The sequence below is a fragment of the Drechmeria coniospora genome, chromosome 02 (genome assembly GCF_001625195.1).
Source record: "Drechmeria coniospora strain ARSEF 6962 chromosome 02, whole genome shotgun sequence".
In the NCBI taxonomy this organism is placed as follows: Eukaryota; Fungi; Ascomycota; class Sordariomycetes; order Hypocreales; family Ophiocordycipitaceae; genus Drechmeria; species Drechmeria coniospora.
In genome coordinates, this window is record NC_054390.1 from 6732447 (window position 1) to 6745780 (window position 13334).

Consider the following 13334-nt stretch of genomic DNA (forward strand, 5'->3'; position numbering starts at 1 on the left):
ATGATCCGCTGACTGATTGACGGTCCAGATGGGAACCTGCGAAATGCCGCCGAACTCCAACTCAACCAAGCCGCCGAGGGAAATTTTGTGCGTTGCCCCGGTCCTGCGCCCTCGTCCTCGCTCGCTCCCCTTGCTAACTCCGCCCGTCCCAGCCTCTCTACCTCGCCACCCTCGTCCAGGAGCTCGCCAACGAGCAGGCCGACGGCTCGATCCGAGCCGCCGCCGGCATCGCCCTCAAAAACGCCTTCACCACGCGCGACTTTGCCCGCCACCAGGAGCTCCAGGCCAAGTGGCTGCAGCAGACCGACGATGACACCAAGGCGCGCGTCAAGGAGCTGACGCTCCGCACGCTCTCGTCGTCGAGCGCCCAGGCCGGCAACGCCGCCGCCCAGGTCGTCTCCTCCATCGCCGCCATCGAGCTGCCGCGCAACCAGTGGTCCGACCTGCTGCCCTTCCTCGTCAAGAACGTCAGCGAGGGGGCCGACCACCAGAAGCAGGCCTCGCTCACCGCCATCGGCTACATCTGCGAGAGCCAGGACTCGGAGCTGCGCATGGCCCTCGTCGCCCACTCCAACGCCATCCTCACCGCCGTCGTCCAGGGCGCCCGCAAGGAGGAGGCCAACGGCGAGGTCCGCCTCGCCGCCGTCACGGCCCTCGGCGACTCGCTCGAGTTCGTCGGCAACAACTTCAAGCACGAGGGCGAGCGCAACTACATCATGCAGGTGGTCTGCGAGGCGACGCAGGCCGACGACTCGCGCATCCAGCAGGGCGCCTTCGGCTGCCTCAACCGCATCATGGCCCTCTACTACGACAGCATGCGCTACTACATGGAGAAGGCCCTCTTCGGCCTCACCATCCTCGGCATGAAGTCGGACGACGAGGACGTGGCCAAGCTCGCCGTCGAGTTCTGGAGCACCGTCTGCGAGGAGGAGCTCTCCATCGAGGACGACAACTCGCAGGTCGAGACGGCCGACCAGATGCGGCCCTTCTTCAACTTTGCCCGCGTCGCCGCCAACGAGGTGGTGCCCGTCCTCCTCACCCTCCTCACCAAGCAGGACGAGGACGCGGCCGACGACGAGTACAACCTGTCGCGCGCCGCCTACCAGTGCCTCCAGCTCTACTCGCAGGCCGTCGGCGCGAGCATCATCGCGCCCGTCCTCAACTTCGTCGAGGCCAACCTGCGCCACGAGGACTGGCACAACCGCGACGCCGCCGTCTCGGCCTTTGGCGCCATCATGGAGGGGCCCGACGAGAAGGTGCTCGACCCCATCGTCAAGCAGGCGCTGCCCATCCTCATCACCATGATGGACGACCCCTCGCTCCACGTCATGGACTCGACCGCCTACGCCCTCGGCCGCGTCACCGAGGCCTGCTCCGACGCCATCGACCCCGTCCAGCACCTGCCGACGCTCATCCGCTCGCTCTTCAAGGGCCTCCTCGGCAACGCCAAGATGGCGCCCTCGTGCTGCTGGGCCCTCATGAACCTCGCCGAGCGCTTCGCCGGCGACCACGAGGCGGCCACGAACCCCATCTCGCCCCACTTCAACCAGGCGGTGACGTCGCTGCTCGACGTCACGGGCCGGCCCGCCGTCGACACGCCCGTCCGCACCGCCGCCTACGAGGTGCTCAACGTCTTCGTCCAGAACGCCGCCGCCGACAGCCTGCCGGCCGTCGCCAGCCTCTCCGAGGTGACGCTCAAGCGCCTCGCCGACACGGTGCCGCTGCAGGCCCAGGTGGTCAGCATCGAGGACCGCATCGCCCTCGAGGAGATGCAGAACAGCCTCTGCACCGTCCTGCAGGCCATCATCGTCCGCCTCGACAAGGAGATTGCGCCCCAGGGCGACCGCATCATGCAGATCCTGCTCGAGATGCTCACCGTCGTCGGCGGCAAGTCGAGCGTGCCCGACGCCATCTTCGCCACCATCAGCGCCCTCTCGACCGCCATGGAGGGCGACTTTATCAAGTACATGGACGCCTTCTCGCCCTTTCTCAACAACGCCCTCGGCAACCAGGACGAGCCGAGCCTCTGCTCGATGGCTATCGGCCTCGTCAGCGACATCACCCGCTCCATGGGCGAGCGCAGCCAGCCGTACTGCGACAACTTTATGAACCACCTGCTCAACAACCTGAGGGTACGACCGCCCCTGCCGTCCTGTCCTGTCCTGTCCTGTCCCGTACCTGTCCCTTTCTTGGTTTTCCCTTTTGCCATTTATGCCCTTTCCGCTCTTCTTCCATCTTCCTTTTCCTTCTCTCCTCCCGCTCCCCCGACCGACGCCCCGGTGACGAGAAAAAGGCCTCGCTTGGCGCTCGTGCGTGCTGACCCGAAGCCTACCCGCAGAGCACGACGCTCGCGAACCAGTTCAAGCCCGCCATCCTGCAGTGCTTCGGCGACATTGCCGGCGCCATCGGCGGCCACTTTGAAAAGTACCTGTCCGTCGTCGCCCAGGTTCTCGAGCAGGCCTCGACCGTCTCGGCCACGCCCGAGGGCCCGTACGAGATGTTTGACTACGTCGTCTCCCTCCGCGAGGGCATCATGGACGCGTGGGGAGGCATCATCGGCGCCATGAAGGCCGAGAAGAGTGCGTCGGCGACCCGCTTCCCTCCCCTCCCCTCCCGTCTCGCCCTTCCCCACGGCCGGCCGTCGACTAACCTGCCTCGTTTTCGCCGCGCAGCCCAACTCCTCCAGCAATACGTGCCGACCATCTTCAACCTGCTGAGCATCATCTCCAACGACATGAACCGCAGCGAGTCGCTCATGCGCGGGGCCATGGGTGTCATCGGGTACGTGACGGATGCCTGCCCTCCCGCCCTCGCCCGACGACGCCGGTCGGAGCTAACTCGTCGGTGCAGCGATCTGGCCGAGGCCTACCCCAACGGCGAGCTCGTCGAGGCCTTCCGCCAGGAGTGGCTCACCGCCATGATCAAGGAGACCAAGACGAACCGCGAGTTCCAGCCTCGGACCATCGAGACGGCCCGCTGGGCGCGCGAGCAGGTCAAGCGTCAGCTCGGCGGCGCCCAGGCCGTCATGACCCAGACCTGAACTCGGCCCCGCTCGATGCATCATTTCACCCCGGACGCCGTGCACGACCCAACGATTCCCACGACCGCGCCTCGCCCGAGCACTTCCCCGTGTACATAGAGCCGCCGACACCACTAATCAATACCCCCGTTCCCCCTTGCCCCCTTGCCCCCTTGCCCCCTCCCCCCTTCCCCCCTTATCCCCTCTACCCATTCCCGCACACGCGCATCTGCACCAAACCCCCCACGTCATGGTCATTTTCGTCATTTGAAGCACCGGAAGCACACGACAAAGGAAAGGAATAGAGGTCATGTACAGCCCCGCGCGGAGCGGAGAAAGAAGCGGTGGCGACGCAAAAGTCATGTAGAGAGAATCGGGAGTACGGCATTCACCGCGTTGCTTCTTCCCCTTTGTGTTCATGTTGGACGCCCTTCAAGTGAATGGGACCCATCGTTGGCAAGGCCGGACGGGCGCAAGGCTTGCTTGCTTGCTCGGCCGGCATCGGTATCATCGGGTAGTGGATGGCCTCGCACGGGAGTGTCTGGATGGGATTTCGGCCCTGGCGGGGGACGGTCTCATCTGGCCGGCAGGCTCTTGCGGAAGTAGAGTATCACAGGAATCGAGTACTATGAGTGCCTGGTGATGCGGCAGCACCATGCCGACCGTCCATGCCCATTGCCCGTGGCTGCCTCACGTTCGCTTCCTTCTGAGCCTGCAAAATGCTGCTTGCCAAAAGGGTTCGTCCCGTGCGGGTGGGGTCGAGAGGCATCGTCAGTACAGGTTCTATTTCGGGCATCGGACCGGCGGCCGACGAAGTATTATTACGCATGTAGCGGCTATGATGACTTAAAATAAGGTGGCGAGGAACAAGGCGATGAACGTCCCCACGACGGCTGACCTCAGAGTCCCCGGCGGTAAGGCAGCGGACGATTGAAAGCCGATGATGTAGCCGTCGGTTTGGTTGTGATCTCTCCTCGCCAAGCGCAAACAACGGGAGAAGTCGTGGAATGCGTCGCCCAAGTCTCCTTTGGTCTGGTTCAGGAACCGTTCAGGCAGCTGACACCATTCGACACATTGTTCGACCACGTTGACGGGATTGGGGTGGCAGCAGATCGTCATTGCCGGATCGAAGGGATCGTTGCCGGAAATGGCGGCGTATGAGATGGATTTTGCGATTGGCAAGGATTGGAGGTCAATGAGGTGATCCGGGTGGCAGGCCACGGTTCTACAGCCGCCGTTAGCATGCTTCTCTTTCTTCTTTCGAACCAGCCTCGCCTCGTACGAATTCGCCATCTTATGCAAGTTGTTTCCTCCTCGCTGAATCTGGTTGCTGAAGAACGGTCGCTCCACGTTGCAAACGATGGAGGAGGCTGAGGTGACGATGACGATGGATGGGGATGTGGTCATGAAGATGCATGCGAGGGCCTGGTTGAACTAAAATACAACACGGAATGCTCCGTACATGGATGGAATATCCGCGGCACATATACGTACGAGTGCCGTTTTATTGGCCTTTCCTCACACCCAAGTAAGTATGACGCTGCAGTGGCCATGGATCGATTCGATTCGTGTGAGCCATATCCGCACCAAAGTAGATAAGCACGCAGTGCGTACGGAGTGCAGTAGGAGTACAGTAAGTAAGTAGTTGCATGCACAGTACATGGATGGTATCAGACCTCGATGTAAGTACTCCGTAAGTACTCCGTACTTGCAAGTAAGTACCTACTCCGTACGGCGTATTCCATGCAGTAATAATACAAGCAACAAGTAAACACTCCAGCGGGGCGAGGTGTTTTTCAGTGGGACGTGACGGTGGGTCTTTGTGATTTCCATTGTTCAACGATACATGTAAGTACTTATGGAGTACGGAGCACAGTACAGTATTTATCCGTTAAGTACAGTACGGAGTACACTGAAGCGCTGCACACCTACCGAGACGAATGCGCTTACTTGTACAAATTCAAGTCTGGATGCTTGAGCAAAATTAAACAGCAGTATTGTTCGAATATTTGGCAAATAAAGCATCTCCAATTTAATGATATGACTTGGTTACTGCAAGCAACTCGCTGCGTCAATCGACAATCGCGCCGGCCCTGGTTGGCAGAGTGGCAAGTGAATGGCCAAATGTAAGTAAGTACTTACGGTGCATGTACTAGTTGCACCTGAAGCAGTTATTGCTACCCTATAGGGGGTTTGGCCGGTTTGCGATTGGATTGTTATGGAGGTTCTTTAAATTATTACTGCTCAGAACCAGCTCCGCTTGTACCAATACTACGTACAATTAAGTACATGTACACCTACTTGATTACCGCGACGAAAGTGTACTTGTACAGTACTTGATGGTGCTGTACTTACAGTACTTGATGGTGCTGTACTTGCACAAGGTAAAATAATGGGACGCTTCGGTTATGCGAATGAACTTGCAAGGGTGCGGGAGCGGGACCCTACAGTACATATGTGCCATGGCGCAGCACAAGTGCTCTGCTAGGGTAATACTTGCACTTGATCAGTAATAATACACGTACATGTCAGTACTCCGTACTCCGTACTGTATTATTAGTTGCAAGTACGGAGTACACCTACTTCAGTATTTGCAACCAGAAATTACTGTACATGAGTATTGTAAGTACATACTTGTACAAATAAGTGTGCCCTGGATTTACATGTACATGTACCTGTGGCTGGGCCCTGCTCCGTACTCCGTAGCACTGTTCTTATTGAACAAAGAGATTCTTTTGTGCTCGAGTAAGGAGTGCTTGTACATTTTTATTTTTATTATTTCGGAGTACTCTTATGCAACATGCTTATCTTGTCCAAGACAATCAATTGCCCTGCTCCACAGATAATGCTACTTGCAAGTACGCACTGTAATGGTTGGTATCCTGCAAATGCAAGGACAGTACTTACTTACTTAAGTACATGTAAGTACTTAAGTAAGTACACTTATTCCGCACAAACCTACCAATCCGTCAACTATAGGCAATTGAATGGACTTGCTGGAGCAAGCCTTCAACAGCGTGCAATTAATACTCAAGTACTTACAGTACACACTGTACTTACTTGCAAGTACTTACAAAGTATTACAGTACTGTATGCTTGTGCTTGTAAAGTTCACCTACTGGTACCTGTACTCCGTATGTAGTGCTTGTACTGACAAACCGCTGCTCTACTGGTCTTGCCGCCGAAGTGAATAGATGAAATGAAAGCGGCTAGGCCCATGAGAAGGCAATTGCCAGATGCAGAACGGAGCAAGAAGAGCCCTCGTGCGACAACTCGGGCACCCCAAGATCGCCAGCACAACAATGTTGGCAGTGGTAAGTAGACACCACTCTCATCCAACTCCGATGCTCCTAGGCCAAACATCTACGCGTAGTCCTTGGCGTGGCATTCATCCAACTTGTGCGCGTGCAAACTCTACCATCGGCTCAAACGGGACAGCCTCCCAATCATGTTGCGCTGCTTGTGCCTGTGCGAAACCTACTGCAGGCAATCGGCCCAAACGCCCGCCGTCTCCCAGCTCGAGGGGGCACCGGTAATGTAAAACTGCAGCTCGCCCTCAAACCCATCGTTTCCCGGCCCGAGCTGGGGGTAATAGGCGGTCGTGTAGGGCAGAGGCGGATGGCTGTCGAAGCCGCCCATCATCATCCCCAAGCCGTCGGCGCGGTTCAGCGGGCCACCCTGCGGCATGTAGACGGCATGCGGCGCCGGCTGGTCCAACGACTGCCTGCGGTAGCTCGACGAGACACCGACCGGAGGGAGGGGAAGCTGGTGGTGGTACTGCTGCTGCTGGTTCGGCGTCAGGACGGGATCGCCGCCGGACAGGGACACCAAGACGTCCGAGGGTGACTGCATCGTCGTCGGCGTCAGCAATCCCGCTTGCGTCGTCGCCTGCCTTCTCGGCTGCGTCCCGGGCTTCGGCAGCACCGCGTTGTCCGGCAGCGTCGCCGCGGAAAGGGGAGGCAGCTGCCGGATGGCCCGGGGCACGGGGTCCCTGCCGTCGTCCATGCTTCCCTCGGCCGGCGCCTCCGACTGGGGATCCAGCGACGACTTCTCCAGGGCCTCGACCCAGCGGGCGGCCAGTGGCCAGACCTCCTTGCACTCCCGGAGGATCGTGATGACGCGCTGCAGCATGACGGGCCCGCTGCGGGCGAGCGCGTCGTCCTGGCAGACTGCCGAGGCGCAGTGTGAGCAGGCGAGCGTCTTGCGAGCACGGCACGGCAGGGTCACGACCTACTGTGGGGGTATTTGCAGATGTACGTCGAGAACAAGCCGCAGCTGTACACGCAAAAGGCGGCGATCTGGGCGCCGACGCTCTCGTCCGGGGTGCGGTCCGTGAACTGAGCGTCCACCTGCTCGTAGAGCTGCCGCACGTCCCGAAACAGCTGCTTCGAGAGGCTGGCGAAGAATGCCTGCTTCGAGCCGTCTCGACGGTCCGGCTTGATGACGCTGCGGGGCGACGACGCGTTAGAGGTCTGGCGATCCCCCTCGAAGGCGTCGGGCGGACGCAAAGGGGCTTACTCCATCAGGTACGGTCGTCGCAGGACGATGTTGCAGAGCCTCGTCATCATCGTGACGCAGAGATAGGCCTGGGCGTGCTCGTCAGTCGGCGTCGGCGTGTCGACCGGGGGGGGAGGGGGCGCGGGGCCGGCACGGACGAGATCTTGGCCGTCGGCCTTGTATCGCTTGAGCAGGAAATGACTCCAGAGGTGCTCGTGGGGCAGATGGCGCTCCCAGTCCTCGAGGCTGGCCGCCATCTTGGAAAATTCGCTCGTCGGCTCCCACGGTCGGGCGCTCCTGCTATAGCTGACGGCGCGGCGACCGACGATGCCCCAGAAGTGATGAATCTGCATGAGCGTGGCGAAGAGCGAACGGTTCGGATCGCGCATCAGCGACGGGTTGTCGACGGCGGGCGGGGTGCCGTCGAGGGCGGCGCGGGATCGCGGCTCGCGTCCGTGGGCGAAGTCGTCCTCATTGCAGGGCAGCAGCGTCGTGAGGTCGGCGGCGGCGAGCGACACGGGCGAGAGGGGGCCGGAGTGGAGGCTATCCTGGCTGTGCAACATCCACTGGGTCCCAGTCGGTTCGTAGCAGTCCCCGAGAGAGAGAGGGGGGGGAGAGGAGGGGAGAGAGGAGGAGAGGAGAGAGGAGGAGAGGAGAGAGGAGGAAAGGAGAAAGAAGGAGAGGAGAGAGGAGGAAAGGAAAGAGGAGGAAAGAGGAGGAAAGGAGAGAGGAGGAGAGGAAAAAGGAGGAGAAGAGAGAGGAGAGGAGAAAGGAAGAGGAGAGAGAGGAGGGGGAGAGCGATGAGGAGGGGAGGGATGAGGAGGGCTAAGATGAGGAGGGGAGAGATAAGGAGGGGAGAGATGAGGAGGGGAGAGGGGAGAGGGGAGAGGGGAGAGGGGAGAGGAGGGAGGTGCCCTTACCATTGTGCGGCGGGCGGACTCGGCGCGGATGATGAGGTCCGGCGTCGGATTTTGCAGCTGGTAGGTTTCCTCGCGGTGCAGGTGCATCAGGACGGCCATGCGGACGGCGATGCCCATATTGATCTTCTAGCCGCGTCAGTCGAGTTCAGACATCACCGTCGAGCGTCGGACGAGGGTCGGACGGACGTAGCTCTTATTGCGCATGGCGCTCCCCTGCTGGGCGATGCTGAGCAGGTAAAAGGCCTGGCAGCGCTCGAGGGTGGGCTCCTGGTAGAGCTCGACGAGGGCCACGTCCGAGGCGCGGTCCATGAAGAACTCGGCCGCCTTGACGCCGGTGCCGTAGCGGGTGATAAGGGAGGGCGTGAGGCGGGCCGATATGCTGAGGATGCTGAGGAGGAGGAAGAGGCTGACGGAGCGGTGGTCGGTCCCCAGCCGTTCGGGAAACTGCTGCTTCGGCACGAAGCCGAGCTGGAAGTAGTGGCGGGTGAATCGGTTGACGCCGTCGATGAGGTCGTCGAGCGGCGGCAGGTTGCGCCAGTCGTCGGCGGGCGAGCAAGGGTGGAGGCCGCCAGCAGACGAGTCAGAGTCGCCGCGGCGAGCCTTGACGGCGGACCGGGACCTGTCGGCGCGGGCGCGGGGGTGGCGGTAGTCACGATCGGCGTCGGGCTGACCGCGGACGGGAAACTCACTCGGAGCATGTGAGCGCGCGGGCAACCAGGTGGACGATGGCGCAAGGCGACGAGAAAGGGGGAGGCGAGGACGGTAGGGAGTAGATGGGAGCAGGTAGGAGCAGGAGGGACAGGGTAGTACATACCAGGCCTTGGCAGGAAGCCCTGCGTCGTTGCACGACTTGCACGGGGGCGTGGCATTGTCGTGGACGCATTTGCTCCTCATGCGACGGCATCTGAGAGATGGATAGACCGGTCAGCGCGAAGAGAATGGGAGGGGACGACGGGAGAGCGGACGCACCTCCGGCAGGCGATGGGTGCGCGCCGCTTGATGGGAGGAGCATCGGTCTTGAGACCGGCCGGAGCGGTAGCAGCGTCGTGGCTGACGGAACCGGAGCCGGTGCTGGTGCCGGTGCCGGTGCCAGAATGAGCGGTCAAGGCAGTCGTCGAGGCAGGGTGGATGCCGTAGAGGGAGTTGACGTCGACCCCGGTGGGGTCCATGGGCAGGCTGGAGAGAGTCGGGGACGAGGAGGGAGAGGAAGCGGGCGCGCGACGAGACGTTGACGGCCGTGGCGGATCGTTGCCGTGGCGTCCAGAACCAGGACCGATGCTGGCTCGGACACTGAGCAGGGGGCGGGCCTCGGAGGGGCTTCGGCTTTTGCCAGTGCGAGAGTTTCAGTTCAGCTTTCCGTTCCGACCGGACAGGGCAGGCGGCGGCCGGCAGGCACGGGCGGCAAGGCCGCCAAGGGAGAAGGAGACCGGAGGGTGGCGCTTTAACGGTGGTTTCGGCCGGTGCTGGCGTCGGCGTCGGCGTCGGCGTTGGCGCTGGTGCTGTAGATGGCGACGGCCACGGCGATGGTAATGGTGATGGCGATGGCGATGGCAATGGCGTCGGCGTCGCGCTTCTTACATTCAATGCCGATCGAGGCGGGAGATGGACGAACGCCTAGGTCGGTGACGAGACTGAGATGAGCGCGTCGAGCTGATACACCTACGTGGGCACTTGAGAACAGGGGTGGTTGTCGTAGGGTGCGGTGCGGTACAGTGCGGTGAAGAGTTTGATAGAGGTTGATGGGGGCTGATGGATGGAGGTTGATGGGAGTCGATGGGAGTTGATGGATGGGGATGCGGCTCCGTCCTCACCGTCCAGACGAGAAGGAGCACTGCAGACGGCGGCAACGCGTACCTGCCTCTGCCCCCTCGTGCCTTCCTTCCCTGAAACAAAGTGTACCTACCTCGGTAGGCTCATGGCTATTATCACTCCTATTATTACTACTTACCACTCCGTACTAGGTACCAGTACCTCGTTCAGGACAGTAAGTAATACGTAACTGCTACTTAAGTGTAAGTACTGTACGGAGTAATACTTACATGCAGTACTTTGACCAGTACGGAGTACTCCGTAGTGCTATATTAATTAATACGTCGTACTGATAATAATTACTGGCTGTACATAATCTACCGTAAAAGTACTTACTTATGTCCTTGTGCCTGCCCTCCTTGTGCACGAGCGAGTGGTTCCTGCCACCGCAACGGGGATGGAAAGAGGTGGGCACTTGTGGTTTTATCGAGTTGCACGTGATGACGAGCCCGTTGTACGGCAAATAATTGACAATTCTTCACAAAAAGTATTTGTAACAAGAGGAAGAATAGTGGTGATCGTAATAATAGCGATGCTCCTATGCCGGAACAAGTAGTATCAGGCGCCGTGGCAGGTGCCGCCTCGACGCTTGCTCACCTGGTACCAAGCATGGCAGTTTTACGACTCGCTGCGAGACATTCCTTCCCTCGGAATCATGAGATGCAATTCTCTCACTTGCCACAAACAATTTCCTCGTTCTGTTCATTCCACCGTCGCCGTCCAGGCCCTCTCTCCTCTCGCCCGAAGCTGGACGATGGACCGAGATATTGTGTTGCTTCATTCGTGCGCGACTCGTGGCTCGCACTCATACGCTCAGTCGTATCACACGCCCGAACTTGGACAATCTGCTGTGCCTTGACGAATGCAGACTGTCGGCAAAACGATGTAACTTGGCATCTCTCACTAGCATCTGTCACGGCTCAGACCTCACCGATTGGATAAAAACGAAATCCCCGTCGTCCACTTTCCCCTTCTTTCTTAGGTTGTCCAGAACGCTGGAACCAGAAGCCGTTGCGTCGAACTGGGCGGCAGTGGATGGATCGCCTCGACGCTCATTGGCATGGCGAACTCGTCATACCGCCATTACCTAGAGTCTCCGTTGCCTTGTGCCCCGAGGCGCTGGCCATCATCGCCGCCGCAAACAATTCCACGGCATTTTCGCGACGCCGCAGCATCGACCGTCGAGTGATGACATGGTCCAGAGAACAAGAGGAAACGAGCCACAACCAGCGACGGTTGAGCGTCAGCAGGCAACAAGAAGGGGCACATGGCATCGTCAATCCCTTCAGAACCCCCACTCCTCCCCTCTGTTGGATGACCGGCGTCTGCTGGTCCTGGCAGAAGCGGCGAGGCTGCGAACGGGACTTTGCTTGACCATCTCGCTCTCTCCCATGCTCACTCTTTCCCATGCGCGTCCTCCCTTTGATGAATTGTGCCTAATCACAGGCGCCAGTCCCCTCTCCTACTTACCCGTACATGCACATACCAACTGTCTCGTATTACCCCGTAATACCCCATACTCCATGCCCAATGTTCCGTGGCCAATATCCCATGCCCCGTCGTCCATCGTTGCCGAGCTCACCGCAGAATGGCTGACAGATCATATTTCCCCCCTCGGGAGGCCCCACACGAGTCATCGAGCCTCCCCGGCATCTCGCATCGGTCGTGCCGTCGCCTACAGCCTCCACTCACCTACCAGACGCAAGGCCACCCCGACCAAACACTCCCCGGCCAAAGATGCCCCTGCCAAAGTCGCCAAAGACGCACCGACCGGGCGGGGAACCGGTCTACCCGGTCCGTCTCCCTGTTGCAGCTCGCTGGCAGGAAAGCACAGAGGTAATAGCCTGTTCCCAGACCGGGATGCGGTCGGCTGGGGAAGGGTAGAAGCCGCCATCGCCAGACACAAGTGCACGCGAGTCGCGAGCAAACGACGCTCACTTCCTCTGCACACGGCCAGACCATGCCGCCAAGGACGAGACATCAGCCCGCCTGCTTCCCGTCCGTTGATGAAAGCCACTGGTCGGGAATGAGAGAATGCCCTTCCCTCCGTCGCCACCCACCGCTCGCTCTGCTGCGAGCCAGACGGCAGAAACCGTTGAGGGCGTCCGAGCTCCATGCCGGACACCGGCCCGGGCCCCCCATTCACCCAGTCCCGGCTCCGGCTGTCAGCGAACCTCGATAAGAGCAACCTCGATACGAGCACATGCAAGTCGAAGCCTGCCTTGGATGCTTGGTTGCCCTTGGATCCTCTCCATCCACCCAACAACTGCAACCGGCCTTGCAGGTGCATGGTGCTAGCGTCCGGTGGCCTGCCAACGCCGTCCTGGCCACCATCTTCCTGTCGTGCTCTGCCCAATGAAGCGACGGCGGGATTGGCGGTGAGCCGTGTTGAGTCGACACCCTTCAGTGGGGCATCGCCGGCCACCCGCAAGCACCCAATCGGTCGAGGCCTAGAGCACAAGACGTCGAGGTCAAGGTAGGGAGCGAGGAACGGCCAAGGCGCCATCTTGCATGTCATGCCTGAGTCGGCGGCCCAGTTCTAGACTGCATTGACTATCCATGCCGTCGAGGATCGAGAGTCGAAGCCGCATGTGGGAGGAACCGGGCAAGCACGGCGACCGTACCTTTTGTCTCACCTCTGTCGTCATGCCATGCCAGCGCAATCATCCGTGCCCCTGCCCCTCTCAGCACCCAGCTTCCCGAGTCTCCATCCACCGACGCTTCCCTCCATTTCGACTGCCCCCCCCCCTTCTCACCACGCTTACTGCGATGACACCCATTACCACCCGTTTGTCGGCAAGCTCCTTGTGCAACATCCACCAGCTGAACCAATGAAGATGGCCCTCACTCACTAAACACCAACACGGAGGCCGCGTACGTCTCCGACTTGTTCGCCATTCGAGTTGTTACTGGGACGAACTGACACCCGTCGCGCCGATTGCTCGCCATGACCGGAGATCCGGTCCTGCCTCGGTCACCGCCGCCGCAGTGCCAACCACCAGGCGCCGGCACTCCGCCCCGGGTGACGACGTTGGTGGCGTCGAGCTTCAGTCGTCGCCTCTGCCCATCGTCCGTGCAGTAGGTAGGTG

At 60.1% G+C, this 13334-nt stretch overlaps 4 protein-coding genes across 4 annotated transcripts; 1 reads left to right on the forward strand and 3 right to left on the reverse strand.

Annotated features, from left to right (window-relative positions):
- Positions 1 to 43: 43 nt before the first annotated feature.
- DCS_04961 (uncharacterized protein) lies at positions 44 to 3040 on the forward strand (the record flags this gene model as incomplete). The annotated part of the gene is made up of 3 exons (XM_040802267.1): positions 44 to 100; positions 153 to 2132; positions 2339 to 3040. The coding sequence occupies 3 exons, from the start codon at positions 44 to 46 to the stop codon at positions 3038 to 3040; spliced, it is 2739 nt and encodes a 912-aa protein (XP_040657300.1).
- Positions 3041 to 3865: 825 nt separating this feature from the next.
- On the reverse strand, positions 3866 to 4426 carry DCS_04962 (uncharacterized protein; the record flags this gene model as incomplete). The annotated part of the gene is made up of 1 exon (XM_040802268.1): positions 3866 to 4426. One exon carries the CDS (start codon positions 4424 to 4426, stop codon positions 3866 to 3868), a length of 561 nt encoding a protein of 186 aa, XP_040657301.1.
- Positions 4427 to 6496: 2070 nt separating this feature from the next.
- DCS_04963 (uncharacterized protein) lies at positions 6497 to 9605 on the reverse strand (the record flags this gene model as incomplete). The annotated part of the gene is made up of 5 exons (XM_040802269.1): positions 6497 to 7188; positions 7254 to 7465; positions 7538 to 8562; positions 8623 to 9340; positions 9406 to 9605. The coding sequence occupies 5 exons, from the start codon at positions 9603 to 9605 to the stop codon at positions 6497 to 6499; spliced, it is 2847 nt and encodes a 948-aa protein (XP_040657302.1).
- A 272-nt stretch (positions 9606 to 9877) lies between these two features.
- Positions 9878 to 10353, reverse strand: DCS_04964 (uncharacterized protein; the record flags this gene model as incomplete). The annotated part of the gene is made up of 2 exons (XM_040802270.1): positions 9878 to 10106; positions 10340 to 10353. 2 exons carry the CDS (start codon positions 10351 to 10353, stop codon positions 9878 to 9880), a joined length of 243 nt encoding a protein of 80 aa, XP_040657303.1.
- Positions 10354 to 13334: the final 2981 nt, after the last annotated feature.